General features: G+C 38.2%; 1 protein-coding gene across 4 annotated transcripts; it reads left to right on the forward strand.

Annotated features, from left to right (window-relative positions):
* Positions 1-60: 60 nt before the first annotated feature.
* Positions 61-26,454, forward strand: LOC122684197 (WT1 associated protein). 4 transcript variants are annotated; one of them, XM_043888186.1, is made up of 9 exons: positions 300-496; positions 3,812-3,974; positions 8,533-8,570; positions 10,359-10,414; positions 13,644-13,702; positions 14,956-15,083; positions 18,566-18,744; positions 23,653-23,807; positions 25,184-26,454. In XM_043888186.1, exons 3-9 carry the CDS (start codon positions 8,541-8,543, stop codon positions 25,762-25,764), a joined length of 1,188 nt encoding a protein of 395 aa, XP_043744121.1. In that variant the 5' UTR covers positions 300-496; positions 3,812-3,974; positions 8,533-8,540; the 3' UTR covers positions 25,765-26,454. The 4 variants fall into 4 exon arrangements, with proteins under 4 accessions (XP_043744122.1, XP_043744121.1, XP_043744120.1 ...); XM_043888187.1 differs by lacking the exons at positions 300-496; positions 3,812-3,974 and adding an exon at positions 61-197; XM_043888185.1 differs by lacking the exon at positions 3,812-3,974.
* The last annotated feature ends 634 nt before the right edge of the window (positions 26,455-27,088 follow it).

Here is a 27,088-nt window from a genome sequence, read left to right on the forward strand (position 1 = left end):
GCCCCCCTCCTCCCCTTCTCCCCACCCCCAGGCGAGCTTGCAAGGGCTCTAGCGGCCGCGGGGCGTGCCGCCGGCCGCAGCTCCTCCCTGAGCGACTGCAGACCCCCCCGGCGGGCGCCTTCCCTTAGCCTCTCCTCCCCGCGGCGGGGCCCGGCGAGCGGGTAGCCGCGACCGCGTCCGGGAGACACTACCCAACGGTGAGTGGGCCGGGCGCAAACACCGCTGGGCGGGGAAGCGGGCGGGCGCCGGCGGCGGCGCGGGGCGGGGCGGCGGGAGGAGCGGGAAGGGGGTGGGGCGTCGGGGCCTTGCTTCCTCCCTCAGCGCCATTTTGTGGCAGCGAGACCCGCAAATAAAGGGGAGCGCCGGGGCTGCGGCGCGGAGGAGGAGCGCGGGGGCCGGCGGCGGCGGCGCGGTCGGGCGGCCTCTGCGGCGAGAGGACAGCGCGGGGTCGGCCTATGTGACTGAGCGGGCGCCGGCGCGGCCTCCATCTGGAGAGGTAGGTGCGGGCCGCCGCCGGCCGCAGCGGAGGCGAGGACCTCCGGGTCCCCAGGCGGCTGAGGTGCGGCCGCCCGACCTCGGAAGGGGCCAACTGAGCGCAGGAGGCGGACTCGGGGTTCCCGGGCCCCCCGGCCTCCCGTTAGCCCCGCCGTCTGCCCGCTGGCAGGGACGACACTTCCGCCGTCTCGAGGCCATTTTACCTCGGTTCTTAGGGAGCCGGGGGCGAGTTGGGCGCTCCCGCGGGGCCGGCAACACCGGGAGGCCGTCCCCTCGGAGCGCGCTTCCCGTCCCGTCCCCGCCTCGGCGTCGCGGGCTCCCCCCCACCTCCCTCGGCAGGACCGTGAGGACTGGCGGCACCGACGAGCTGAGGGGAGGAAAGCCGCGTTCGTGGAGCACATTTCACATCGCGCAGTAGATTTCTACTGCAGCTGCGTTGTCTTGTAGACTTCCATTTTTAAATGAGTGCATGCTTTCTGACTAAAAAAAAAATACTGAATTCGAGGTTTTCGTGAAATTTTAAAATCTCACTTTGGATCCCTGTAAACCGTATTTTTCAATTCAGTGGGGAACACGTAGTGGAAAAATGTCCACGTTTGTTTTGATGAAGTCAGGTTGGATATTTGATCCTAAAGGACTAGGTTAAAATCCGTGATAACCGTGTTCATAAGGGAAGAAATGATCCTTTTGCCAAGATTAGAGAAAGGTAGAAAAATATTTCCATGAGCATGTTATGGTCCTGAGTTCATCTAGTTTTCTATTTCAGAATTTAGTTCCATCACTGAGGAGGATAAGTGGAAGTCACAGGTGTGTCACCACAAATTCTACCGGGTTTTTTTTTTTTTTTAAATTGAAATATAGTTGATATACACTATTGTGTTAGTTTCAGGTGTATAGCAGAGTGATTATCTGTTTTACTTAAAGATTATGACCATTAAGTTTTGTATAACAGATAAACGTGTAGCCATTTAAAACCCCGTTTAAAAAAAACTATTGTGAAAATCTTTTTCAAGATGTCTAAGTGTTACACATTTACATATATCATTTAGTATCATCTGATTAGGCAAGTTGGGGAAAGAAATTGTGGCTTGTGATAAAGATGAGGTTAAATTTCAAAGGTTTGTTTCACTGTATTCCTACAGTTCTTTCAGATCTTACATTATCTTAAGCAGTTAGCTATAGCTAAGTGATCAGTATTTTCACTTCCCAGTAGCAGAACTTAGGCAAACTACCTAAATTTCTAAGTCCCAACCGACAAAAGTAATGATAATCAAGTGTATCCCAGGCACAGCTTTTTTTTTTTTTTTTTTTTAAACTCAACTCATCTAATTTATAGAACTTCTCCTGTTTGAATTTTGAGTATTTTTCAGAAATGAGTTGGTATAATACAGAAAATTCATAGCCTTATGGCATGGAGAGGAGAGTTGTAATAATTATATTTGTCCGGTCCCTTACAGCACTCCGAGTCCTTTATGTTCATCTAAGTATGTATATATGTAATACACAGTTCCCCTGAAAATATTGTGTATTTTAGAGGTCTTGATCATTTTCATACAATAGAACATTATCTTGCTCTTGAAAAAAGTTTTTCTTAAAAATTTTCTGTTGGATCCTTTAGCAAAACAAGAGCTAGACAGTATTTGGTTTTATTTTTGTTTTTATTAATTATCTCCCACTACTCTTCCTCTAAAAGCCCTGTCTGATTCTTCTGCTACCCGGTGGGCTGTAACCCACCAGGCTTCTCTGTCCATGGAGTTTCCCAAGCAAGAATACTGTAGTGGCTTGCCATTTCCTTCAGGGGATCTTCTGTGACCCAGGGGTTGAACCCATGTCTCCAGTGTTGCAGGCAGATGAGCCACCGGGGGCTTAAATACATTCTAGTACTAAGCTTACTAGAACAAAACCTCTCAATGTTCCTCTAAATATATTCTAGTACTCAGCTTACTAGAACAAAACCTCTTAATATTCCTCTAAATATATTCTAGTACTCAGCTTACTAGAACAAAACCTCTCAATATTCCTCTAAATATATTCTAGTACTAAGCTTACTAGAACAAAACCTCTCAATATTCCTCTAGCAGTATATCCCATTAGATATAAAGGTGGTGCATCAGGCTAGAACTCAGTGCTATAAAGAAACGGTCTTAACTCTTGCAAATATAGTTGGTGGAATTTAATTTTTCCTAAGTGCATGTTAAAATTCTCTTAGGCTAATATCAGTATTTTATTTGAAATATATTTGTAAAGCATCTTTATGGTACTTAAAGCATTGAGATTTGTAGCACTTTGTGAGACAGGCAAAATTGGCATCCTCTTTGCTGATTTACAGACTGCAATCTAAAGAAAATGACTTGCTCAGTATCACATGCCTGATTATTACAAAGTTAAGAAAAGCTGGTCTTCCAGTTCCTAGCTAATACGGTTTCTGCTATTGTGCCTAGGTTAGTACAGTGTCAGATTTATTAGTTTCTTGCATTTAGTTATGATTAGCTTCAGCAAGGTAGTGGTTTGTTACTGAAATTGTGTCATCTGGTACGTGCTAAGTCGCTTCAGTCTTGTCTGACTTTTTGGAACCCTATGAACTACAGCCTGCCAGGCTCCTCTGTCCATGGGATTCTCCAGGCAAGAATACTGTAGTGGGTTGCCATGCCCTCCTCCAGGGGGTCTTCCCGACCCAGGGATGGAATTGTGTCTCTTGTGTCTACCTACATTGTCAGGCGGGTTCTTCACCACTAGCACCACTTTGGAAGCCCATGCCATCTGGTACTGTTTTATTGTGACGTGAAAGTCGCTCAGTTGTGTCCGACTCTTCACAACCTCGTGGACTATATAGTCCATGGAATTCTCCAGGCCAGAATACTGGAGTGGGTAGCCTTTCCCTTCTCCAGGGGATCTTCCCAACCCACAGATTGAACTCGGGTATCCTGCATTGCAGGTGGATTCTTTACCAGCTGAGCTACAAGGGAAGCCCAAGAATACTGGAGTGGGTAGTCCCTCTCTTCTCCAGTGGATTTTCCCGACACAGGATTTCGTGACTTAGGATCTTAATGCTAAGAGCCTGGGAAGCCCTGGGATATGGGATGCTAGGCACCTAGCCAACCAGAACTGAACTTAGCATCATAATGTCGTTTCTCAGGAGTAGAAGGTACTTTTGACATTCTAAACTTGAGCTATGTTATCTGTGTTATCCACATGGATAACAAACCTTTACATAAAAGTTGAAACCATGTTTTAGCCAGTCTTTTTCAACTTGCTAAGGGCAGCTAAACTGGTCAGGTTTTAACTTTTTTCTGTTTTGCTTTTCTGCATTCTCCAGTTTGCAAAGCTTGATCATTATTGAGGATGGAGGAATGGAAGAATTACCTGTCCTCGTTGGTACCAACTTTTGAGAAGCATTAAATTTGGAATCCTAACCGCCAAGTTTTTAAATTAATAGCTGTTTTAATCTGAGCCGATTACCTAGTGATTCATAGCTTTAGGTATATATTCATTTTTTTTTCTCTTCAAGATTCATGATTCAACCCCAAATAATATTTCCAGTCATTCTGTTTTTCTGATAGATTGTTCTGAGAACCTGGTATATCCATTGTCTTTATAAATCTAAAATTAACTTTAGGTGGTAATTGTGCTTGTCACTTGTGCTAAAAAAATTGCCTTGGGGAGTAATAAGTTTTATAGCACGTGTGAGGTGAAAGTTGGAATTGAGAATCATGTTCTGTTTTGATTAAATAGTTGAATGCTGATTCTTTTAAATTTTAAGCCTATTTCTAATTTGCCTTTTGTCACACTGTCCATTTAACTGTTGTGGTATATCATGGAATCTCAAGCCAAGATTGACTTTTCATCAGCTGAAGATAAGGTAGCAATTTCGTACTAAATGCTAATGCTTTGATTTCCCAAGTCATATATTCCATAGCATGTGAAATGATGTGTTACTGAGAGTCAACATACAAAACACAAACATATGTACAAAACCTGTATTTATCCCTGACTTATATTACAAATTTAGGCATTTATTTTTATAAAGAAAATCTAGATATCCCCCTTTTTTTTTTTTTTAAAGAAAATCTAGATTTCCTTTAAACAATGTGTAATTAAATTCTACCAAGTGTCAAATTTTTTAAAAAGAACATAAGCTAGTGTTAGAAGTGTAAATTACTGTTTAGAATTCTAAAAATTGGAGGTCACCAAGTAGGGGCTGCATTGGGGCTTAGAAACAGGAGCATGTTATGATCTTATCCTTGTCAGTTTTCTCCTCAGAATCTTTAAGGAGTGCTTGAGTCTTTTTTGTGGTGGCTTTTTTTCTCTCCAGTGGGAAGAAGGAAACTAACAAAATGCTTACTTTGTGACAGTTACTATGCTAAAGACTAATGTATGTCTTCAAAAATAGCACAGTAATTCTGAGCTTTGGCAGTGGTAATCCTTTTTGAGATGGGGAAAGTGAGGCTCAGAGGTTCTGCTCTTTTTTGTTTTCAAAGTCTGCACTCTCTTCAAGAAAAGTGGAGTTACTAGAACTCTCTTAATGTATTTACCAGCCCTTTAAATATCCTTTAAAAAGCAGATTAGCTTATTTGTTGTTAATTAAGCTCATGGTTTTAGGAAAAGAATGAACAAATAAACCTGGGGGAAGTGTCAGATTGTACAAGCATATACTAGTTTGTTTTTTTGTTTTTATTTTTTTATACTAGTTTTTTAAGCTGTAATTTATATTGAATATCATCCATGGAACTTTGTTTTATAACCAAAATTCTGAGTAGCTAGGGTGCCTAGTAACCAGATAGGCAAACTACCCGTCTGTAGTAGTAAATTTAGCTGTTTTCAAGCTGTCAGTCGTAGAACTCACAGTACATTCTCAGAATTTTACAGTATGGTCATCTTGGGTCATTTGGGGGGAAAAATTAGATTGTCTTATTTAGTTCAGTCTTATAATTTAAATAGTAAATGAAGCTGATTCATTTGTTCATATTTTCATTTACCATATATGTGAGTGTGTACTATGTATTGAGACATCAGCAGTGAATGAAACAGTTCTTTGATGGAGCTTATTCTATCCCTGGGGTAGACAGATAAGTATACAAAATGTCAGCTTGTGATAGGAGTTGAGAAGAAAAGTAAAGCCTGATGTGAGGGGATAGCAAGGGATTGGTTCGCGCAATGTTTGGTTTTTGTCTGTTATTGGAGTTTAGTTGATTTACAGTGCTGTTAGTTTCTGCTGTACAGCAAAGAGGGTCAGTTATACATACACATACACCACTTTTTAAAACGCTTTTCCCATGTGGGTTATTACAGAGTACTGAGTTGAGTTCCCTGTCCTATATGGTAGGTTCTTACCTGTTACCTGTTTTATATATAGTAATGTGTATATTACTGTATATACAGAGTAGGGACATAGAAGTACACATTTATATACTGTTATTGTTGTTCAGTCCCTAAGTCGTGTCCAACTCTTTGCGACTCCATGAACTGCAGCATGCCAGGCTTCTCTGTCCTTCACTATCTCCCTGAGTTTGTTCAAACTCATGTCCATTGAGTCTGTGATGCCATCCAACCGTTTCATCCTCTTTCCCTCCCTTCTTTTGCCCTCAGTCTTTCCCAGCATCAGGGTCATTTCCAGTGAGGCAGCTTTTCGCATCAGGTGGCCAAAGTATTGGAGCTTTAGCATCAGTCCTTCCTATGAATATTCAGGGTTAATTTCTTTTAGAATGGACTGGTTTGATCTCCTTGCTGTCCAAGGGACTCTCAAGAGTCTTCTCCGGCGCCACAGTTCAAAAGCATCAATTCATCAGTGCTCAACCTTCAGTTCAGTCCACTCAATCAGTCATGTCTGACTCTTTGCAACTCTATGGACTACAGTACGCCAGGCTTCCCTGTCCATCACCAACTCCCGGAGCTTACTCAAACTCACGTCCATCGAGTTGGTGATGCCATCCAACCGTCTCATCCTCTGTCATCCCCTTCTCCTCCCGCCTTCAATCTTTCCCAGCATCAGGGTCTTTTCAAATGAGTCAGTTTTCGCATCAGGTAGCCAAAGTATTGGAGTTTTAGCTTCAGCGTCACTCCTTCCAATGAATATTCAGGACTGATGTCCTTTAGGATGGACTGGTTTGATCTCCTTGCAGTCCAAGGGACTCTCAGGAGTCTTCTCCAATACCACAGTTTAGAAGAATTCTTCGGTGCTCAGCTTTCTTTATGGTCCAACTCTCAGACCCGTACATGACTACTGGAAAAACCATAGCTTTGATTATGTACTAGTGAAGTTCAAATGGCACAGTTTTTCTTGAATTTTTAAATTAAATGTGTTATTGATATTTGCCTAGTGTTTAGCTCTGGACAAATGGGGAGTTCCAAGGAAATGTTAAACTTGACATGTGGATTCTAAGAGGTTGCAGTCTAATGGAGTGAATGCATGTTAAAACCGTGCTAAAATAGAGGTAGTCAGGCCTGTGGAGTTAAACACAGTGAGGCTTTATTTCCGAGATGATTGGATTTACTAGAATCATGTTAGGATAGTCACTAAGCAGCTATCTATAACTTGCAACAGAGACCATAAACTGGGTGATAAGGGGCCTAAAGTAGGCAGGGGCCAGTTTAAAGAGAAAGAATACTGATTTTTAAAAAGTAGAAATACAGCCATCTCTTCATAGATCTTAGTTGGTTAGAGAGACTTGATCAGTTACATCCGCTCAGAAGCAAATGATACATACTCAGGTTTTTTTCATTACATGCAATGACAAGATCGTCAAAGAGGGAAGAATTAAACCAGTTAATTGATGTCATAATCAATATATAGTTTTTTTTCTCTAAAATGTACTGATGTCTTCAATTCAGTGTACTTAATCTGAAAAATCAGGGTTTAATGACAGTATAATTAAAATATTTGACGTTTGAGTTGGGATTGTATGTAATATAAAAAATGGTATTAAAGATCATCTTTTGAAGAATCTCAAATAGTCACTATAAGTCAAGTAGCTTTTAAAACTCAGTTTTATACTCTGTCTCCTTTGGTTATTTTTTATTGAGGTACTGACATGACATATTGTTGACATACATTATTTTCAGGTGTACAACATAATGACTTGATATTTATATACACTGCAAGAGAAACACTCATAAATCTAGTTACCATCCATCACTGCATAGTTAAAAAATTTTTTTCTTGTGATGAAGCCTTTCAGGTTGACTCTTTTAGCAGCTTTCAAATATATAGTACCATGTTACTAACTAGTCACTGTGCTGTACATCACGTCTCCATAACGTGCTTACATCTCTTTGGTTAACTTTTTAATAGTTACAGAGTTTGTAGTAAGTAAAGGAAAAAGAAAGTTTTTAAGGGGACATTTGTGACTTTGCTACTAGAAGGGATATCTAGGAATAACAAAGAAGCTAATTTTGAGATACAAATTATTCTGTGACGTGAAGTTAAATAATGTCGGTAATGTAGGAATATTTTTATTAAGGTGGAAATACCTTCATTCCTACATTGTATAGTGGTGAATTATCATGACAGTGATAAACTTGACCTTACTATAACTATTAATTCTGTAAAAGGCAAGACTTAGCAACTGGTGTTACCCCTCTGTATCCTTTTAACAAGATGCCTGGGATACTGCCTGAGGCCAGTATCTGACTTCAGCACAGATCTGCCCTTTCTGCTGCAGGATTTGTCTTTCACAGGGCAGTTGTAAGAGTGCACTGAAAAATTGCATTTCTTTCAGTCCTTTGTGGCAACATTACAAAGAATGATCAACTTTTTTATGAGAGAATTCTTTAAAAAAAAAAAAAACCTAATGACAATAATAATGTAAGATATTAACAAAGGAGAACCTAGGTCCACAGTATACTGGAACCCTGTAATACCTTTGTAACTTTTCTGTAAATCTAAAACTCATCTAAAAGATGTGTTTTAATTAAAATAACCTAATGATTTGGTCATAACTGAGTTCAGCAATAAATTCTTTTGCAAAAGCCAGTATGTTTTGTTTCTACCTTAACTAGAAGAAAATCAGTTGACGTTTTTGTCTTTACTCCTTTTTCTAGGATTCAAGATGACCAACGAAGAACCTCTTCCCAAAAAGGTTTGCTTTCTTAGCAGTTTTTAAGCACTTTATTTGAATAATAGAGTTGAAGGGGCTGTCCGTATTGTTTGCTTGTTTTCCTCCTTGCTTTCTATCAGTTATATAGCATTGTGGGTCTGTAATGTGTGAGACATTTTATCTATATGTAATGTAGACTAAAAACATTTTCAGCCTTTGGAAAACTTGTGGCATCCCCATGATCTACTTGTAATCTTTATCATGTGACTGTTTCCAGCTTGTAGCTACAAATAATGTCAAAATAGAAAAGTATTTTACAAGATCCTCTAAGTTACTTACTTTGTTTTTCTTTCTAACTTAAATCCCTTTGGTTTTAATGCAAAGCCACTTTTATATTTAAAAAAAAAAAAATAACAGCTAGATTCTACCTTTTCCGCTGAAGTTTTATTTTCTAGTCTCACTTTCCTTGTTTTATTTTCTTGTGGTAATTCAGTTTGAGCACTGTGACACACACACAAAAGAGGTTACAAAGGAATAACACTTTCTAAGAGGAATTTATAATGCAGTTGGGAAAGCAGGAATATGTGCTTACTAACCAGTGAGTATTTAAGTGAACCATTTATTGGATAGTAAACGTTATGGAAATTTTATCCTAGAAAGTCAAGTGCTTTAATAATCTGAGAATTACTGGGTGCTTTCAGTTAGGCTTAATACATTCTGCTGCAACAGTGACTTTTCCCTCTTTTGTTTCTGATAGTAACATTGACATTGTGGCAAATGCTACAATTTGAACTTTTTATGAAGAAAAGTGTTTTAATAAGGGAAATTAATAAGATTTTTATATTAATTAGGATAGGTTCTTCAGCTTTATAGTCTTCTTTTGCTTAGAGAAAACAATATTTCTCAATTTACAAAGCAGTTTCATCTTATTAGCATATTCTCATTTTTAAAATCTTTGTTTTGAAATAATTATTAATTCATCGTAAGCGGCAAAGACCTGTACAGGGAGGTTTTGTGTAGTCTTCACCTAGCCTCCTTCAGTGTTAACGTCCTGTGTGACAGGATCAAAACCAGCAGCCTGACCACTGACTGGTACAGTCCACATGCTCAGATTTCACCAGTTACATGTACATTCTGTGTGTGTGTAGTTCTGTGCAAGTTTATCACTTGTAACTTAATGTAAATACCACTGCAACCAAAATAGTTACCTGAACCATTACCACAAGCCTCTCTTATGCCACTCCTTTCTTTATAGCCACGTCCATCCTCTCCCAGTATTCTTAACTCCTGTCAACCACTAATCATTTCTTCATTTATGTAATTATACTGCTTCACAAATGGTGTACACGTGAAATGATGCTGTATTAAGTATCCTTTTAGTTTTTTCACACAGCATAATTTCCTTCAGCTTTCTCCAAGTTGTATATGCCAGCAGTCTGTTTCTTTTTATTGCTGAATCGTACTTCATGGTATCATAGTTTACCATTCACCTGTTGAAGGACATTTGGGTGGTTTCCAGTTTTTGGCCATTACAAATAAAGCTGCTCTTAACATTTTTATACAATGTTTCTGTGTGAAAATAAATTTTCATTTCTTTGGAATATGTGCTTAATAGTGCAAATTTTGGGTTGTGTGGAACATCCATTTTTAGTTTTAAAGAAACCACCAAATTACCTCCAGAGCAGCAGTATTATTATACATTCTCAGCAGCAACGTATGAACACTGTTTCTCTGCATCTTCACTCCATATTTGGTATTGCCACTATTTTTTTTTATTGTTTTAAAACTTTTAGAAAGAGCATTTGGTTTATATCTTAATTTTCTTCATAGGTTCGACTGAGTGAAACAGACTTCAAAGTTATGGCACGAGATGAATTAATTCTAAGGTAAAATATTCTTTTATCAAAAATATAAAAATCTTTCTATAGAACATTATGTTGTGATTTTATACTATAGTGTTTATACCAGATACTCTTTTGTTTTTAATGTTAACACATCTTCACATCATTTAATACACTTTTTTTCTATGGCCTGTTTCTTCACTGTATAAACATTGGGGAAAGCATAACACTTTAAAGAACTAAAGCACTAGCTTGGGTAACTTCTAGACGGACAGGTAACCTGAATTTTTTTTATTGTAGAGGGCACATATTCAGAACTCTAACTGGAGAAGCATTTGTACTTCATGTATATAACTTGGTATGGGGAAAGACACTACTCAGGAAGCTTTCAGTTTAACAAATGAATAGACTTGTTTTGATGTTGTTGGGTTTTTTTTTTTCCCTTTTCCATGTAACATGTGGAAAAGTTGTAGCCTTCAAGGGTATTCTCATGAAAGACATGCATTATTTACTGACGAAGCGAAGTTAATCGGTCTTGTGACTGTGACTTTAGTCACCATTATGGCCTTCATTTTCTTATCTGCAAGTTTAAGGAGTTGGATTAAATTACTTTTAAAGATGACAGCCAGCTCCGAATTTCTATGGTTGTCTTATAAATGTCTTACTAAAGCAGACTGTCAAGTACAGCATTGTATTAGTCATTTTTTAAATGTAAGAAATCAGAAAATGGAATCACGCATGTTTTGTGTTTTATAACTTAAATGTATTTCTTTCTGCATTTTATTACTGTCATAAGCTTTTTATGAAATAACTTTTAGATAAAAATGAAATTAATGCTTTTTAGGGCAGCCTGCAAGTTTATTAAACTTTTTCCTCTAGAAATTTCAGGGAATTTTTACTTGCTGAACTGAGTAAATTTAACAGGTTGGAAGTTGGGGGAGAGTGAAGGTGGTTTGGGCTCAGTGGTAAAAAATCTGCCTGCCAGTGTGGGAGGTACGGGTTCGATCCCCAGGTCGGGAACATCCCCTGGAGGAGGAAATGGCACCCTACTCTAGTATTTTTTCCTAGGAAATCCCATGGACAGAGGAGCCTGGCAGCCTGCAGTCTGTGGGGTTGCAAAGAGTCAGACACAACTTAGTGACTAAGCACACATGCATGCAAAATGGGGAGACACAGATGACATGCTCCATTGTTTAAGAGTCTGCTACCCTTGTTCTACTTAGCTCCTCTATTGTGCACATGCTCTTTATCTTTCTTTGCCATCGTCTCATGCATAGGATAGTTTTCCTATTGCATACCTTTATATTCCTGCACATAAAATTTAAATACTTAGTATTTTAAGTTACTCTTGCCGTTTTTTGCTGATGTAGATGCTCGTGATACACTACTCATGTGTTGATGTTCTTTTTCTGTCTCTGGTATGGTTATGACTTTTAAGTAGGTTTTTTCCCTATCTTCTTGATAAGGATGTTTGCGGTTGAGCTTTTATATTTGTCTTTTCTTCTAAAATCTTACTTTAACCTCCATAAAACATCTTTATTCATCCTGAAATATTGAATGAACTCCTCTTTGTGACCTTTGTTGTAGAGGCCATAAAAATAAGCATGCCCTTGGCCTTGTCTTTATATAGAGTGGATTAGCTTGATATTACGGAATATTTTTGTTCATTATGTTATAATGTTTATAAATCTCATAACTTGTCAAAGATTTTAAAGATTATAAAAGTATATTCTAAAATCTAAATTTTGATTAGGTGTAACTGTAGAGCAGCTTGAAACATATTTCTTCAGTAAGCAAGGTAGCAGACAGCTTACTGTCCGGAGCAGTTGCTTAAACGTAAGACTGGGGAAAGTTTGTTATCTGCAATAGTTGCCTAGAGCAACTAGTGTGTGTATGTGTGTGTGCGCGTGCGCACGAGCATGCTCAGTCGTATCCGACCCCATAGACTGTAGCCCGCCAGGCTCCTCTGTCCATGGGATTATCCTAGCAAGAATATTGGATGGGTTGCCATTTCCTTCTCCAGAAGATCTTCAGATCTTCCTGACCCAGGAATTGAACTTGCAATTCCTGCATTTGCAGGTGGATTCTTTGCCACTGAGCCACCTGGGAAGCCCTGAGAGGGTTTTTTTTTTTTTTCCTTTTTTTAGTGGCTGCACTGGGTCTTTGTTGCTTCTTGCAGGCTTTCTCTAGTTGAGGAGAGCTGGGCCTACTCCAGTTTTGGTACACAGGCCTCTCATTGCGGTGTCTTCTCTCATTGTGGAGCACAGGTTCTAGGCGAGTGCAGCACGCGGGTTCTAGCGCTTGAGCTCAGTAGTTGTGGCCCATGGGCTTAGTTGCTCCGAGGTGGTGGGATCTTCATGGATCAGGGATCAAACTCGTGTCCCCTGCATTGGTAGGCAGATTCTTACCCACTGTGCCACCAAGGAAGTCCTAAAGCCTATATATTGAGGGGAGAGGAATGTAATGAAGAAAGATCCAGATAGCATGTGGCATTTATTTGCAAGTTGTTTCTGCTAATTAGATATGCTTTTGAAAAACAGTATGTTCTGGTTTTTATACTGTAGAAAAAAGGACAGACCTCCTTTTTTATTACTTTGAGAGAAATCACCTTCAGTCCCTTATAATTAGGCACATTTTAAAATGCCTTTTGTTTGAGATGGACAGCATATCTGAAAAGTGGTGGTAAGTTTTTCAGTCACCTTTTATAGTCCAGGCATCATGCTGAACATCACTGATAACACTGTCCTGTATGGTGTGTGATCTGACTCATGGGAACACCTCTTGTTATATTCTCAGCAGAGAACACTTTTCTCTATTTCCATTTATCTAATGCCTATAAGTTGAAGAAGGAATAATTTTAAAGTGACTAATTTATTATGGTTTATTATGGGTTAAACTAGATTTATAATTATCTTAAAATAGGAGTGTCTGCATGTGCACTCATTCATGTCTACTCTTTGCAGCCCCATGGACTATAGTCTGCCAGGCTCCTCTGTCCATGAGATTTTCCGGGCAAAAATACTGAAGTGGGTTGCCAGTTCCCACAGCTGGGGGCCTTCCTGACCCAGGGATTGAACTGGAGTCTCTTGTGTCTCCTACATTGACAGGCGGATTCTTTACACTGGTGCCACCTGGGAAGCCCCTGTTAAAACGGGAGAGACATTAAAATCCACACAGTGGAATTCTTAGTATTTAAAGTTAATGGATGTGATTTTCTGGTATATTTAGTAAAAGCAGTTTAAACATAGCTAATGTGGATTTATTTTTGTATTAGGTGGAAACAGTATGAAGCATATGTGCAAGCTTTGGAGGGCAAGTACACAGATCTCAACTGTAAGTTTGGGTTTTAGTTTCCTGAGGACTATGTGAATATTTCCTTTTAGATTGTTGTTATAAGCACAGGATAGTTGGTTTTACTAAGTAATTTTTATTCAAGAATTTTATTAAGGACCTGTGTCCAGGCACTGTGTTTGGTGCTAGGAAGTAGAAAGATGAAGGAGACAAGATCTGTCTTCTTGAAGAGTTTATAGTCATTGGAGAAGACTGACATACCGTAATCTTAACAGTAGCATGACTTCAAACTGAACTACAATGTTCTGAGAGTGCACAGATAGGGAAATTCACAACTATTTGAAACTTTCCTTGATGTAGTCCTTCCACAGAAAAATTTGAAGCAAAGCATGAGTATTACTCTAGCAGGGGAAATGTAGAAGCAGCTGGTATTAAATGTATGATAGCTTAAATTCTAACAGTAGGATATATCTGTGTATTTATGGATTTTTCAAAAATTACTGAAAATAATAAAGTTTATAATTTTAGACCATTTTAGTCTTTGTCACTTTTCACTGAGTTTTAGAGTAACATTATTTGCGAGTGTAAAAGTTTTCCAAGTTCAGAAAGATTAATATTTTAAGATCTCAGTTATTGTATAATTATGGTATAATCCATAGAAGTTGTGAGTAGTGTTGTTTAATGGCTGAGTCATGTCTGATTCTTTTGGGACCCCATGACCTGTAGCCCTCCTAGCTGCTCCTGTCAGTGGGATTTCCCAGGCAAGAATACTGGAGTGGGTTGCCATTTCTTACTCCAGGAGGTCTTCCTAACCCAGGGATCTAACCCACATCTCCTGCCTTGGCAGGTGGATTCTTTACCAGTGAGCCACCAGGGAAACCCCTATGAAAGCTTAAAGTAATAATTAGCTGTGCATTTATGGTCATGTTTATATTGATTAGGTTTAACAATACTAATCAGGACTCTGTGAATACTTTGTAGTATAAACAAATGCAAATAGTGGAATTTCCTGTCTTTTTTGGGAACAGATTAGACTATAACAGCATAATTCATCTAGTATTAAGTGGTTGTGGACCAGTTTAAAACCACTAACTCTTGAAAAAGCACTCATGATCAGGAATGAAATTTGTTGTCATAAAAGTTTAGTTTAGGATAGAAACTAAAGACTTAAATTTTTTTACCATGGTTTTTATTATCCTTGACAAAGGGAGTCAGAACTTTCATTTGGTTAATTCAGTTTGATCTTTAAATTATGTTTCATGATGTTTTGGGATTTTTTTCCTTTTAATCATCAGCTAATGATGTAACTGGCTTAAGGGAATCTGAAGAAAAACTAAAGCAACAGCAGCAAGAATCTGCACGCAGGGAAAACATTCTTGTAATGCGACTAGCAACCAAGGAGCAAGAGATGCAAGAGTGTACTGTAAGTATTTCATATGTTTTAAGCATTTATGAGGGTTTGGGTTTTGGTTCACATTATTTTGTGTGTTAACTCACATCAAGTTAATTATAATTAATACTAATTATACATGCACATTTTGTTAAGGTAGATGTAAAATTCTGATAGATAACTTCTCATCATTGGATTTAAAGTAATTTTTTGTGGCCAAGAAGTCAGAAGTTGAAGTTATTCTCTGAAATCTCCATAATTTATGAGAATTAGTATATTGGTTCAGATATTTTTAAGTAATATAATACCTGAGGGTATAAGCACTGTTTACTCATTTTAGTTGGCAAGTTTTCTCGTTCATTTCTCCTTCATTGTCTTATCTCTTTCTACAGAAAACTAAGTATCAGTTTTTACTGTGTCTCCTTTTAATTGTTAACACCTTTCATTTGTACTGTTTGCCATGTCTACATATATCTGAAATCTAGTGACTTATTTGCTGCTTTAACCCTGGTTGATTTAGACTCAGTGTTGTCTTCATCAACAGCCTTAGCCTTTGTTTCAGTGTTTGTATATGTAAGTTACATAAGATAGAGGCAGCTCTGTCCCTGTTGTTTTTTATTACTTTTGTTTTTTTCATTTTCTGGCCATGCCACACAGCTTGTGGAATCAGACTTCCCTGATAGCTCAGTTGCTAAAGAATCCGCCTGCAGTGCAGGAGTCCCCAGTTTGATTCCTGGGTCAGGAAGATCCGTTGGAGAAGGGATAGGCTACCCACTCCAGTATTCTTGGGTTTCTCTTGTGTCTCAACTGGTAAAGAATCCGCTTGCAATGTGGGAGACCTGGGTTCGATCCCTGGGTTGGGGAGATCCCCTGGAGAAGGGAAAGGCTACCCACTCCAGTATTCTGGCCTGGAGAATTCCATGGACTGTATAGTCCATGGGGTCACAAAGAGTCGGATACAACTGAGCGACTTTCACTTTCAACCAGGGACTGAACCCAGGCCCCTGCCGTGAAAACGTTGAGTCCTAACCTTCTGTGCCACAAAGGAATTCCCTATTGTTTCTAATCCTAAAAGCTGCAGTTTTCTTGAATTTTTGTGTAATCTCCATTTGATAGATAGTTATTAAAATCTAATGCATAAGGCAGTATTCTGGTCAACGGAAGTTAATAGTCTGTGGGGCACACTTCTATTTCTTTTCCTCCTCGTCGCCAATAAAATGTTCTTTAGGACTTAATCACAGTCTTTATTCTTCCTGTGTAGACATTGTCCACATTTGTACAAGTCTTCAGTCCCTCTTTCTTCACTTTTTCAAAATGACTTCTTTACCTGTTAACTTTGCTAAAGAAAAGAGTAGCCTGTTTTATTGTCTCTTATCTTTTCAGCGCTCCTTTTGTTTCTATCAGTTACTTTCCATCTTCACTGCCACTACATTTTTTCTGTAAGGTCATTGTATTAAGAAAATTACCTTTCTCATCACTCTTACGTCTTCACTTTCCCCAACTTTGGTTTTTGGCATTCCCTCTTTTGACTTTTTTTAACTTAGGTACTTCGTTCAAAGAAATCTTAACAACATTCTCAGTATAAGGGGTTTTGTTTCGTTTTTTGTAACACCCCTCCAATTTTTTTCCTCTTGGGATTTTCATATCTAATGGCATGAGTAGTACTACTCAAGTGCTGAGTCCCAAAACCGGTTAATTCTTTCTTTTTGTGATATTTAGGGTTCTAGGTTCACCCTTTATCACTAATAGTTTTAGGTTTCCCTGTTGACGTGGCACTGTGCTAGGTGCTAGCACATGCAGAGGATGGGTCTCACCTTCCAGTGCGGGCACCTGGCGGGAGTGTGAGCAGGCGGTGCTGATGGCAGCGTCTCACAGAACCAGTGCGTCTCCATTTCTGTCTCTTGAGTCCTCCCTACTCTTGACATCCTGGTCCAGGCACTTCTTAACCACTTACCTGGACGGTATGTGCTATTGACTCACCTCAGCGATTCTACAGCCATCCCATATACACTGGCAGTTTCGATCAGTTTATTCCTAATCTAAGCCTTTGGTGCTGCCTCTTCACTCTTCTGTCATCTCAACCTAGATGTAAGATTTTTTTTCCAAGTAGAACCTAACTTTTTCCAGCCACATTTTTTTTTTCATTACAGCTGTTCTCTGCATATTCCAGCTGAAGCACTTACTGATCTTTCAGTTAGAACACAGTGAGGTTTTGCAGAAGGGGCAGCAGGAGCAAAAATCACAAGGAAATTGCAAGCTTATAGTAGCAGATGAGGGCAGTTCATTTTGTAAACTTTTAAAATTCCTTAAGCTAAAAGAAAGAAAATTAGTTCTGTTTGCTTGGTGAAGTAGTAATTAAGTATAGCCTAATTCTCTTAGTATATTTTTATCTTTTACTAAATTTATGTTAGACATTAATAGCTGTTTAGGAAATGTTTTTTTTAATCCTATTTAAGGTTGAGAATGGAGTGGGAGTGTGAAGAAAGTGATGCATTTAATGCTTTATTAGCATTAAATAGTTTATTACTGTATTTCATGTTTTAAAACTGTGCTGACAGTACAACCAGAGTTGAAATTGAAGGTTTTATATATAAGTAGAGGTATTTGGTATGGTGGGAAAAGCCTTAGACTGGGAGTTAGGAAGCTTGAGAATAAGAATTCTAGATCCAGTACTGGCATTGAACTAATTGTGTCCTTGAACAATTGGCTTCTTTAATCTCTCAAAACTAAGCAGTTTGGACCAGGTCAGTCACCTTCCAGCTTTACAATGCTGTGATTCAAATCTGCTTGGAGGGAAAAAAGTGAATATATGCTTAATTTTGGGTTAAGGTGCTATTTATAAAGCTGTAATGCCAGCTCATGTAAATATGTAAGTACTATGTATTTTTAATTTTAGAAATGCAAATATGTTTTAAATTGTAATCTTGTACCTGGTGTAATGTTAGGGAACAGTTTCCCAAAAGCACAGATTTGTATGAGTAAATCACTATACTCTTAAATAATTAATATTTTAAACTTTGCCTTTTTTTTCCCCCCAATGGGCATCAGCACATTTAATAAATACTACAGTGGGGTTTTTTTTGTTTTTTGGTACTGTTTTGATTGCCAACCTGTAGTCTCCTTATATTTAAAATTTCCAAATATGGAATGCAGTCAAATGGCCCTTTTTCCTGCGTGGATAACCTTAAATGGTTTTGTAAGTGTTCTCTTTTGTGGGTTTTTTTGTTTTGTTTTGGAGTTTTTCTGCTGCAAGGCTTGTGGTATCTTACTTCTCTGACCAGATATTGAAATCAAGCCCTGGCAGTGAAAGCAACTGAGTCCTAACCACTAGATTGCCAGGGAATTCCTAAATAGCTATTTTTAATTTGTACTTTTTTTTAGAGGATCTTAAGATAGAAGGGAGAGGGGCTTAGTAAGCAAGTTGGTAAACCAGTGAACAGAAAGGGATTTTATCTCATCTTCTTAGGTATGTTTCCTTTGATTTGGTAGTAATGGGGTTGTTTTGCTTTGCACAGACTCAGATCCAGTACCTCAAGCAAGTCCAGCAGCCTAGCGTTGCCCAACTGAGATCAACAATGGTGGACCCAGCGATCAACTTGTTATTCCTAAAAATGAAAAGTGAACTGGAACAGACTAAAGACAAACTGGAACAAGCCCAAAATGAACTGAGTGCCTGGAAGTTTACGCCTGATAGGTAAACAAATCATACTCCCCAGTCAAGACTTCCCTGACAGTCCCACTGCGAGAAAGCTGTGGTGGGACAGCCACGTACTCGTTTCCACACCAAGACTCAGACTTTTTGAGCCAAAAAGCCACATTCTTATACTATCCAGCTTGTAAAGGTTAATGTAAAACTTACCAGATGAACCTTGTGTTTCAGCTTTTTTCTCTTACCCCTCCCCTTGCTTCAGAGGCCTGATGGCGTCGGACTATTCCGAAGAAGTGGCCACCTCCGAAAAATTCCCCTTCTAGAACATGTAGACACTTGAGAAATGTTTCTGTTTGAAGAAAATAGAGGGAGAAACAGAAGTCTTAAGTCTGTGGCACACTGTGTCTTCAGACAGTTTGGAGGAATGAAAACCTAGAGATTTAAAACCATGAATTGAACATGTAAAATTCCAGTAAATGTAAAGATGGAATATGCATCGCTCTTAACCTTGAGCATAGTGACTTAGAGACACTGTATATCAGTTTTGCCAATAAGACTGTGGACTTCGTGATTGTTGTTGAACTTCTGGGTCACACTCAAACGAGGTGAATTTTGCCTTTAAAGGGTTTATTTGCCAAGAACCAACTTAATAGTCATGAGTGAATCAAATAGATGTCAGTACAAGTAGTTCATCTATTTAACCATTTCGTTTGGGGCTCTATATTACTTGATTGAGCCTTAAATCAATGTGGTTTTACTCAATGATTTGTTCTTTGAATGGTTGCTAATACTGTAGATAATCTTACTGAGGACTGTACAAACATGAAGGTGTGGTGTCAAACTTCAGGTTTTAAACTGTTTGAAGCGTTATAAACATTCATTTCACAACTAGATTGTATAAGGATATTGGCTGTGATGAGACTCACTGCGTTATTTTTTTCAGTAGTGAAATTTATTAAATCCCCATTCCATTCAACAGGCACATGTTGAAAGAGCATTGTCGTTGGTGTTAATGGGGGAATGTGTTCCTTCATTGTATTTGGGCCTTTTGTATTGCACTCTTGATATTAAATTAAATGTGCCTTGAAATAGTTGTTTTTTTTTTTTTTAAGTTCAAGGATTACTATGATGTTTTTGTTGTACTTTTAACATTTTGATTGGGGGGCGCTGTGGAGAGCAGATTGATTCGAAAAAATTGTTGCTGTGCTCTTCAAAGTGAAGGAAAAGGCTCTGTGTCTCATTTTTTAAAGACCTACTTTTTTCCAGCTGGTATCATAAAAAAACAAAGAGACTTGACACTTGTTGCTTTTTGACACCTTGTCCCAGGATATTGCAGTAGAAATTAATGTGGGACAGCTTTGCAGGGTGCCTGCCAGAAGATTGGGGACAGAATATATTGGAACTGTGGGCTGGCCTAAGTGAGACATTTTGTGAATTGAAAAAAAGTATAGTGATCATTTCTAGCAAATTCATTTGCTCATTTAGATAAATGAGGCATTTTCTTCATGCTTCCATCCAATCCTGGAGGTGAATTTTTTCGTCAGATCATTCTATAAGTCACCAATTCGAATTTTCACTTGGTGATAATGGAGTCTAAGATGAGTGGAAGATAAAATGTTCCAGATTGTCCCAACGTTTAAGTGCAGTTTTAACAAGGGTGACTTAAGTTCTCTCTTAATCATTCCAATCAATTGTAAGTATCTCGTATGTCTGTACTTGAGGGAACTGATTGTGGGGCAGAGGGCGGGTTGAAGAAGTGGTTTGTGTGACTTCACAGCAAGAAATCCGCTTCTAGGAGTCTCACTGTTTGTGGGGGTTGGAGGGTAAGTAATTATGTCTGTTTGAAATTAGCTTATGGTACCCGAATTAAGGCTTTTGTATATATTTTATACCATTAAAGATCACAGTAGAAGTGGCCTACATATTCTCAGTAGGTCAAGAGATAATTAATTCATAAAAGGTATTATGTACTCAAATGTAGCCAAGCATTTTTCTTTGCCACTTAAGTAACAGTCATGTTGAGGTGGGTTTTTTCTTTCTTATTGTTAAAACCATTTAAATAATAAGATAACACATGCTCATGTATAAGATTGAAACAGTGTAAAGAAAAGTAGAGGTGTAAAATAAGTTTTACTCCTGGGTGACCTTCCCCTCCCCCTTTTTATTCCCCAGGAATAGTGACCATTTTTAAATTTCTTGGGTATCAAGATAATTTGTATGCATATACAGTAATTATATGTGTATTGGTTTTAAAGAAATGCAGGCATGCATATGTACATATAGATGATTTGTAGCATGACTTTCCCCAGGCCCACTTTATCCTTGGGCTTTTTTTCCATTTTTTAGTATATTTAGGTTACTTACCATTTTTAATGGTTGTATATTTTCATTGTATTAATTTATTTTAACCACCTATAATTGGAATTTTGTAAAAAGTAAACTATAAGCTAGAGTTCATTGGGTGGTATAACTGCATCATTAATTTGAAACAAATAGTGCTCAATCAATACTCTGTCTGGAATAATTCAAATAGAATGGGTTGTGTGGGTTTTGTTTTTCAGTTTTTCATTGTTTAAATTTTGAGAGAGAATGATGCCCTGAATTATGTTGTCCACATTAGTTAAAATATTTCATGCATGTGACAGTGTGTATATTTTAGAATAGTTACAGGGAGATGTTGCAGAATTTTGACAGTTTTCAGTTTGCATTTATAAAGTTAGTTGTATGTACCCCTTCAGAATACCCTCATCCCTTCCCCTTGATAACAAAGCAGTGTACAGTGTCCATTCCTTCTCTTAAGTTATTTTCTACTTTTTTCTTTGTGAGTTATTTGATTTTTAGCAATAGGTTAGAATATTTTTTAATTAAAAAAAAATTACTCCAGAGCCAAGTTTCTTGAAATTAGATTCTTACCGTTTTTTGTGACACAATGAACACAACACAGATTTTACACAACATAGTAAAGTGGCATAAAATTACAAAATGTTTAAAGAAAAGATTCAGTGAAGATTTGTTTTAATCATTTTAGAAGTGATAGGATTATTTTAGAACAGACATTTATTAAAAGGCTCGACTTCATAAATGAAATATTTTTGCATTAGAATTTGGTACTTTTTATGAGGTTAAGTCGGGTCACAAATTACTCTGCTGCTTTTACAATTGTGTTTAAAAAATTGATAAAAAAGATTTCTCAGGTTAGTTGGTAGACACTGATGTTTTCACAAGAAAACAGAGTTGGGGGAGCATAGGCAGTGAAGTGGAAGGAAGGCCGCTGTCTCTGATGATGGTGCCTATTTCTTAATTCCTCGTTTGGTTTCTGAACTCTAATTCAGTAGAGGCTAAAGTCTGAGGATGCTAATAGGAAATAGGGGAAATCTGGAGCTGTGATAGCAACAAACAGCTATCAGCTAATACAGGTGCCATGTAGTGAGGGAACCCTTCCCACATTCTAACTCGTTTTCAGGTGAGGCTGCTTTGTGCAATAGTAACCCAGGATTTGGGCCTCCTGGTGGCTCAGTGGTAAGGAATCCCCTGCCAGTGCAAGAGATGCGGATTCGATCCCTGGGTGGGGAAGATGCCCTGAAGAAGGAAATGGTAACCCACTCCAGCTCTCTTGCCTGGAAAATCCCATGGACAGAGGGGCCTGGTGGGCTACAGTCCAAGGGGTCACAAAAGAGTCAGATACGGCTTAGTGACTAAACACTACCACCAACCACCAGGTTTTACTTCAGATATGTGTAAGGAAAATACATCACAAACTTTTACTTGAATCACATTGGGTTAAAACATGTGCTATTGATAAAAGAAATCTTGCATCACAAACCCCAATAACTGTCTCAGTAAAACTTGACTGCTTTCCTTTAGTGTCAGCATTAACAATAGAAATGATCACTTTTTTAAAGAGTTCTGATTTAAGCATACAATTGTGATGTTACTTAAGAGATTTGAAAAGGGAGTTTGATATTCTTATGATAAAGTTCAGAATGATCTTACTGATTAAAAATTTTTTTTGCTGACACTGTTCTTTTAATGGGCTTTGATTTGCCCGATACATTACTTCACAATGCATCTCCTTATTAGTAATATGTAGAGGATGAACCTTGATTGATTTTTGCAACTTCTGTATGTATGCATGTAGAAAGTATGACAGTCCTAATTTGGCAGATATTCACATATTTGCATTATTTATGCTAAGTAACCCCAATCTTATTTTTGTGTCCTAAGGATAATCTTTTCAACATGAATAGAATCTTCACCATATATCAGTATTAAAATTTCAAAAACTTATATCCCAGTTTAAGACAGCTCAAAAAAAATATATATATATATCATATAAAGTTAAATGAGGGATTGATAAATAGAAATAGTCTTGAGGCTTTTTAAAAACAATTACTGAACAGGCCTCACTTAATGCAATAAACGTTCTTGTGGGAACTGCCTATTAAGAGGCATCCTTATAAACACTGGTCTAGCAAGAATTTACTCTCATTTGTGTATTTATAGGTACTGATTTTATATATTAGGTAGAAGTTTACATTGTGGTTGTTGTTGCATTTACCCTTTCAAGAACTTTTCTGTTCCATAAACCTAAGTACCTTAGAGTTTTATTAATACTGATATATTTGAAATGTGTGTCAAATAACTGGCATATTTCTATTTAAAATTATAATTTGGGATAAAAGTAGATTTCAGAATCAATTATAATGTAATAGAAACAAAGTAGCCACTTAGGTACTTTTTCTTCAGGTTTTATCTTTGCTGCTGTATTGGCAAAATACTGAAATGTACAAGATTGATGTGTCCGGAAAAGCCGATGGTAACTGTAGGCAGTGTCCTGCTGTGACATAGAGTTATGTTCTGTATGTGTTATATCTGTTGCTGTAATAATTTCAGACAAAGAAGGTTGTTGAGAATTTGTCTTCATTTTGTGATGAATGGCTCTTTCCTTTGCAGCCAAACAGGCAAAAAGTTAATGGCGAAGTGTCGAATGCTTATCCAGGAGAATCAAGAGCTTGGAAGGCAGCTGTCCCAGGGACGTATTGCACAACTTGAAGCAGAGTTGGCTTTACAGAAGAAATATAGTGAGGAGCTTAAAAGCAGTCAGGATGGTAAGGGGACTTCTGAAAAGTTTGGTTACCTTTGCACTGGCTTTAAAATACTGCCAGGCATGAGTATTATAGATTAGAGTCTGTTTATGCTAATCTCTACCAATGGTTCTATGAAATTATAAGTGAAATATTTCCAGTTGAGTCAACAAACAAAGCCATTTAATTTAGTGGTGGCTCCCCCCTACCCCCCAGTTGGTTGTTGTGCAAATTTCATAAGTTTTTGTTCTTTTTTAGGGGTGGGGTTTGGAAAGACAGAAGGGCTTTTGTATTAATAAAGCATTATGTAGCTATATAAGTTTACATTCAGTATTTAAAAGGATATATTCAGTGCTTAATATCTTCACTTAACTGATTTCTGTAAGTGTAGATCTTGAAAGTATTTGGCCATGTCCAGGGATCTAAAAATATATAATTGATTGTGGACGAATTCCCTAGTGGTCCAGTGGTGTGGACTCAAGTACTTCAGCACCTGGGCCAGGTTCCATCCCTGGTCAAGTAACTCAAGTTCCTGCAAGCTGCGAGGCATGGCCAAAAATAAGAAATAAATACAGAGATTCTGTTCAGTGAGTAAGATGTAATATATATTTGCCCAAAGAAATGGAGCTTGTCAGCCACCATGCTGGTCTAGGACAGCTGCATGCATGCTCCTTCTCCTTTGTGAAGAAAATTAGTAAGAAAAACACCCAATCCCTCTAAAGATTAACGTAATTGCAACTTTGCAGTTAATTGCAAAGAAGGTCAGTAGTCAGTATCTTTAAAACGGCCTCTTCAAAGTGATGGTTTTTAGCTCTTGCTATTTGTAAATACAGTAAATAGGAGTCTTTTGTATAGTAGTGAAGGAACTCCCCCACCCCAAGACCTTTTTAGAACTTTATAGACAACTGTATTTTTATCAGTTTTAAGAGTTATTTTTTCTGAATTTTGTTCTTGAATGTGGAATAATCCTTGCCGACAGCATAGGCTTCTTTGGAGTGTTGGAATCAAGGGCTTCCCCAGGGACTACACCTGCTGTGGAGCTGAACATTGGCTAGGAGGGTGAGGAGTAAGGAAGGGGCCAGGCTTGTGGGCCGATAGTCAAACAGACATGGAACAGATTTTGTGGGCTGTAACCAGTTTTATGTAGCCAGATAGTTTGGATCATTGTAAACTTGGTTGCTTTTATATATTCAGGCTTTTGCTTTCTCTCACAAATAAATTTGTTCTTGAATGGCTGTTTTAAAATTCCAAGCAAAATTTTAAAATATTCTTTTGTGATTTTAGAATTGTATTTGTTTACTTAAACATTTATTGACTGCCTAGCTTTGTGCAGACACTAAGAAGTATTTTTAAATATATTGTACGAGATATTAAAGTAGGTTTGACTCTCCTTTGCACAGAACTGAATGACTTCATCATTCAACTTGACGAAGAAGTAGAGGGTATGCAGAGTACCATTCTAGTTCTTCAGCAACAACTGAAGGAGACGCGCCAGCAGTTGGCCCAGTACCAACAGCAGCAGTCTCAAGCCCCAGGCCCGAGCACCGGCAGGACTACGTCTTCTGAGCCTGTAGGACAGGCAGAGGCCACAGGTAAAGACTGCAGTCGTCTGGCCAACGGACCAAGTAATGGCAGTTCCTCCCGGCAGAGGACGTCTGGGTCTGGATTTCACAGGGAGGGGGACACAGCCGAAGATGACTTTCCTTCTTCGCCAGGGAATGGGAATAAGGCCTCCAGCAGCTCGGAGGAGAGAACTGGCAGAGGTAGTAGTTACGTAAACCAACTCAGTGCGGGGTATGAAAGTGTAGACTCTCCCACGGGCAGTGAAAACTCTCTCACACACCACTCAAATGACACAGACTCCAATCATGACCCGCAAGAGGAGAAAACCGTGAGTGGGAAAGGTAACCGAACTGCGGGTTCCCGCCACGTTCAGAATGGTTTGGACTCAAGTGTAAATGTACAGAGTTCAGTTTTGTAAAAAAAAAAATTTCCAGCGAATTTTTATACAGTGTCATTTAATTTGGAAGAGGATACTGTCCAGTTAATTAACGCATACTTTTGTCACAATTTGCCTTTTTTGTGGGTGGTTTTTTTTTTTTGTTTTTTTTTTTCTTTTTTTTTCCCCTTTCTTCTTTGCTTCAATACCTCTGCCACTTTGGAAATTGTAACAGTTAATTACTTTGAATGTTGCTAAAAGGACATTTTGTGTAGGGTCAGGTTATTTTTATATGAGTTAATGTGAAGTTGTAAATGGAACTCTTTCCTTAAAGTATAACACAGTGATGTCTGTGTGAATCTGTGTCTACCCTAGAACCTGTGCTGTGTGAGGGCATTCTTACTCATGCTGTTACTATGCTTATGCACCATTCAGACTTGTCAGAGTAGATGTGGGTTTATGACTGCCAAGTTTGCCCAGTACAGTAGTTTTATCACTAAAAGTTGGACTTGTTGAAGGAGTCCTATAGTAGTTTCAGTGTTAGATACAGTTTTTCCCACCATACATCTGTGCATTTTCTCTTTAGGTGATTGAATGTTTAAGAAATTTGTGTGCATAGTTACTCAGTTTTTATGAATTGTTGTATCCTGTTAATGCATATTGCTCTGTGACTCCAGTATATCTTACCTGTACTGACCAAACTTAAATAAAGATTTTTATTGTAACTCCTTACATTAGTTGGTTTTTTGTGTTTGTGTGTGTGTGTTTAGCATTTGTCATTTCTTTTCATTGAATAGCTCAATGTTTGCTCATTTTTCCACATACCACAAAGGTGGAACTTAAGTCCATTCATAAATTTAATTGTGAACTTAATTAAAAAAAAATTTTATCCCTTGTTTCGGGAAATGAACTTGTAAGTGGAAGACTACACTTTGTTTTTTTCCTGACTTGTACAAATAATTGTTAAAATATTTGAAAATTCAGAAAAGTGTAAAGAAGGAAATAGTCACCTACGTATTTGTTAGGTTTTAATTGAAAAAGTAGGCTTTGTGAAATGATTTCAGGTAATTAGGTATCATGTAGTCAGTGATGTTTTAAAATATTGTTCACTTATACGGATTTGTACTAATAACATCTGCTAATATTATGTAATAACAGTGTGGAGTGTTAGAATGAAGGCGAAATGTTTTAAAGAGGTAAGACAGTTTGCTTCATTTCCTGTCATGTTTTAAACATTAAGTATCAAGGTCCAGTTGGGGTCGGGAGGGAGTCTCGAGAGGGAGGGGATATATGTAGACTTGGGATATATGTATCAGTTCAGTTCAGTCACTCAGTCATGTCCGACTCTGCAACCCCATGAATCGCA

The sequence above is a fragment of the Cervus elaphus genome, chromosome 26 (assembly GCF_910594005.1).
Source record: "Cervus elaphus chromosome 26, mCerEla1.1, whole genome shotgun sequence".
Taxonomy (NCBI): domain Eukaryota; kingdom Metazoa; phylum Chordata; class Mammalia; order Artiodactyla; family Cervidae; genus Cervus; species Cervus elaphus.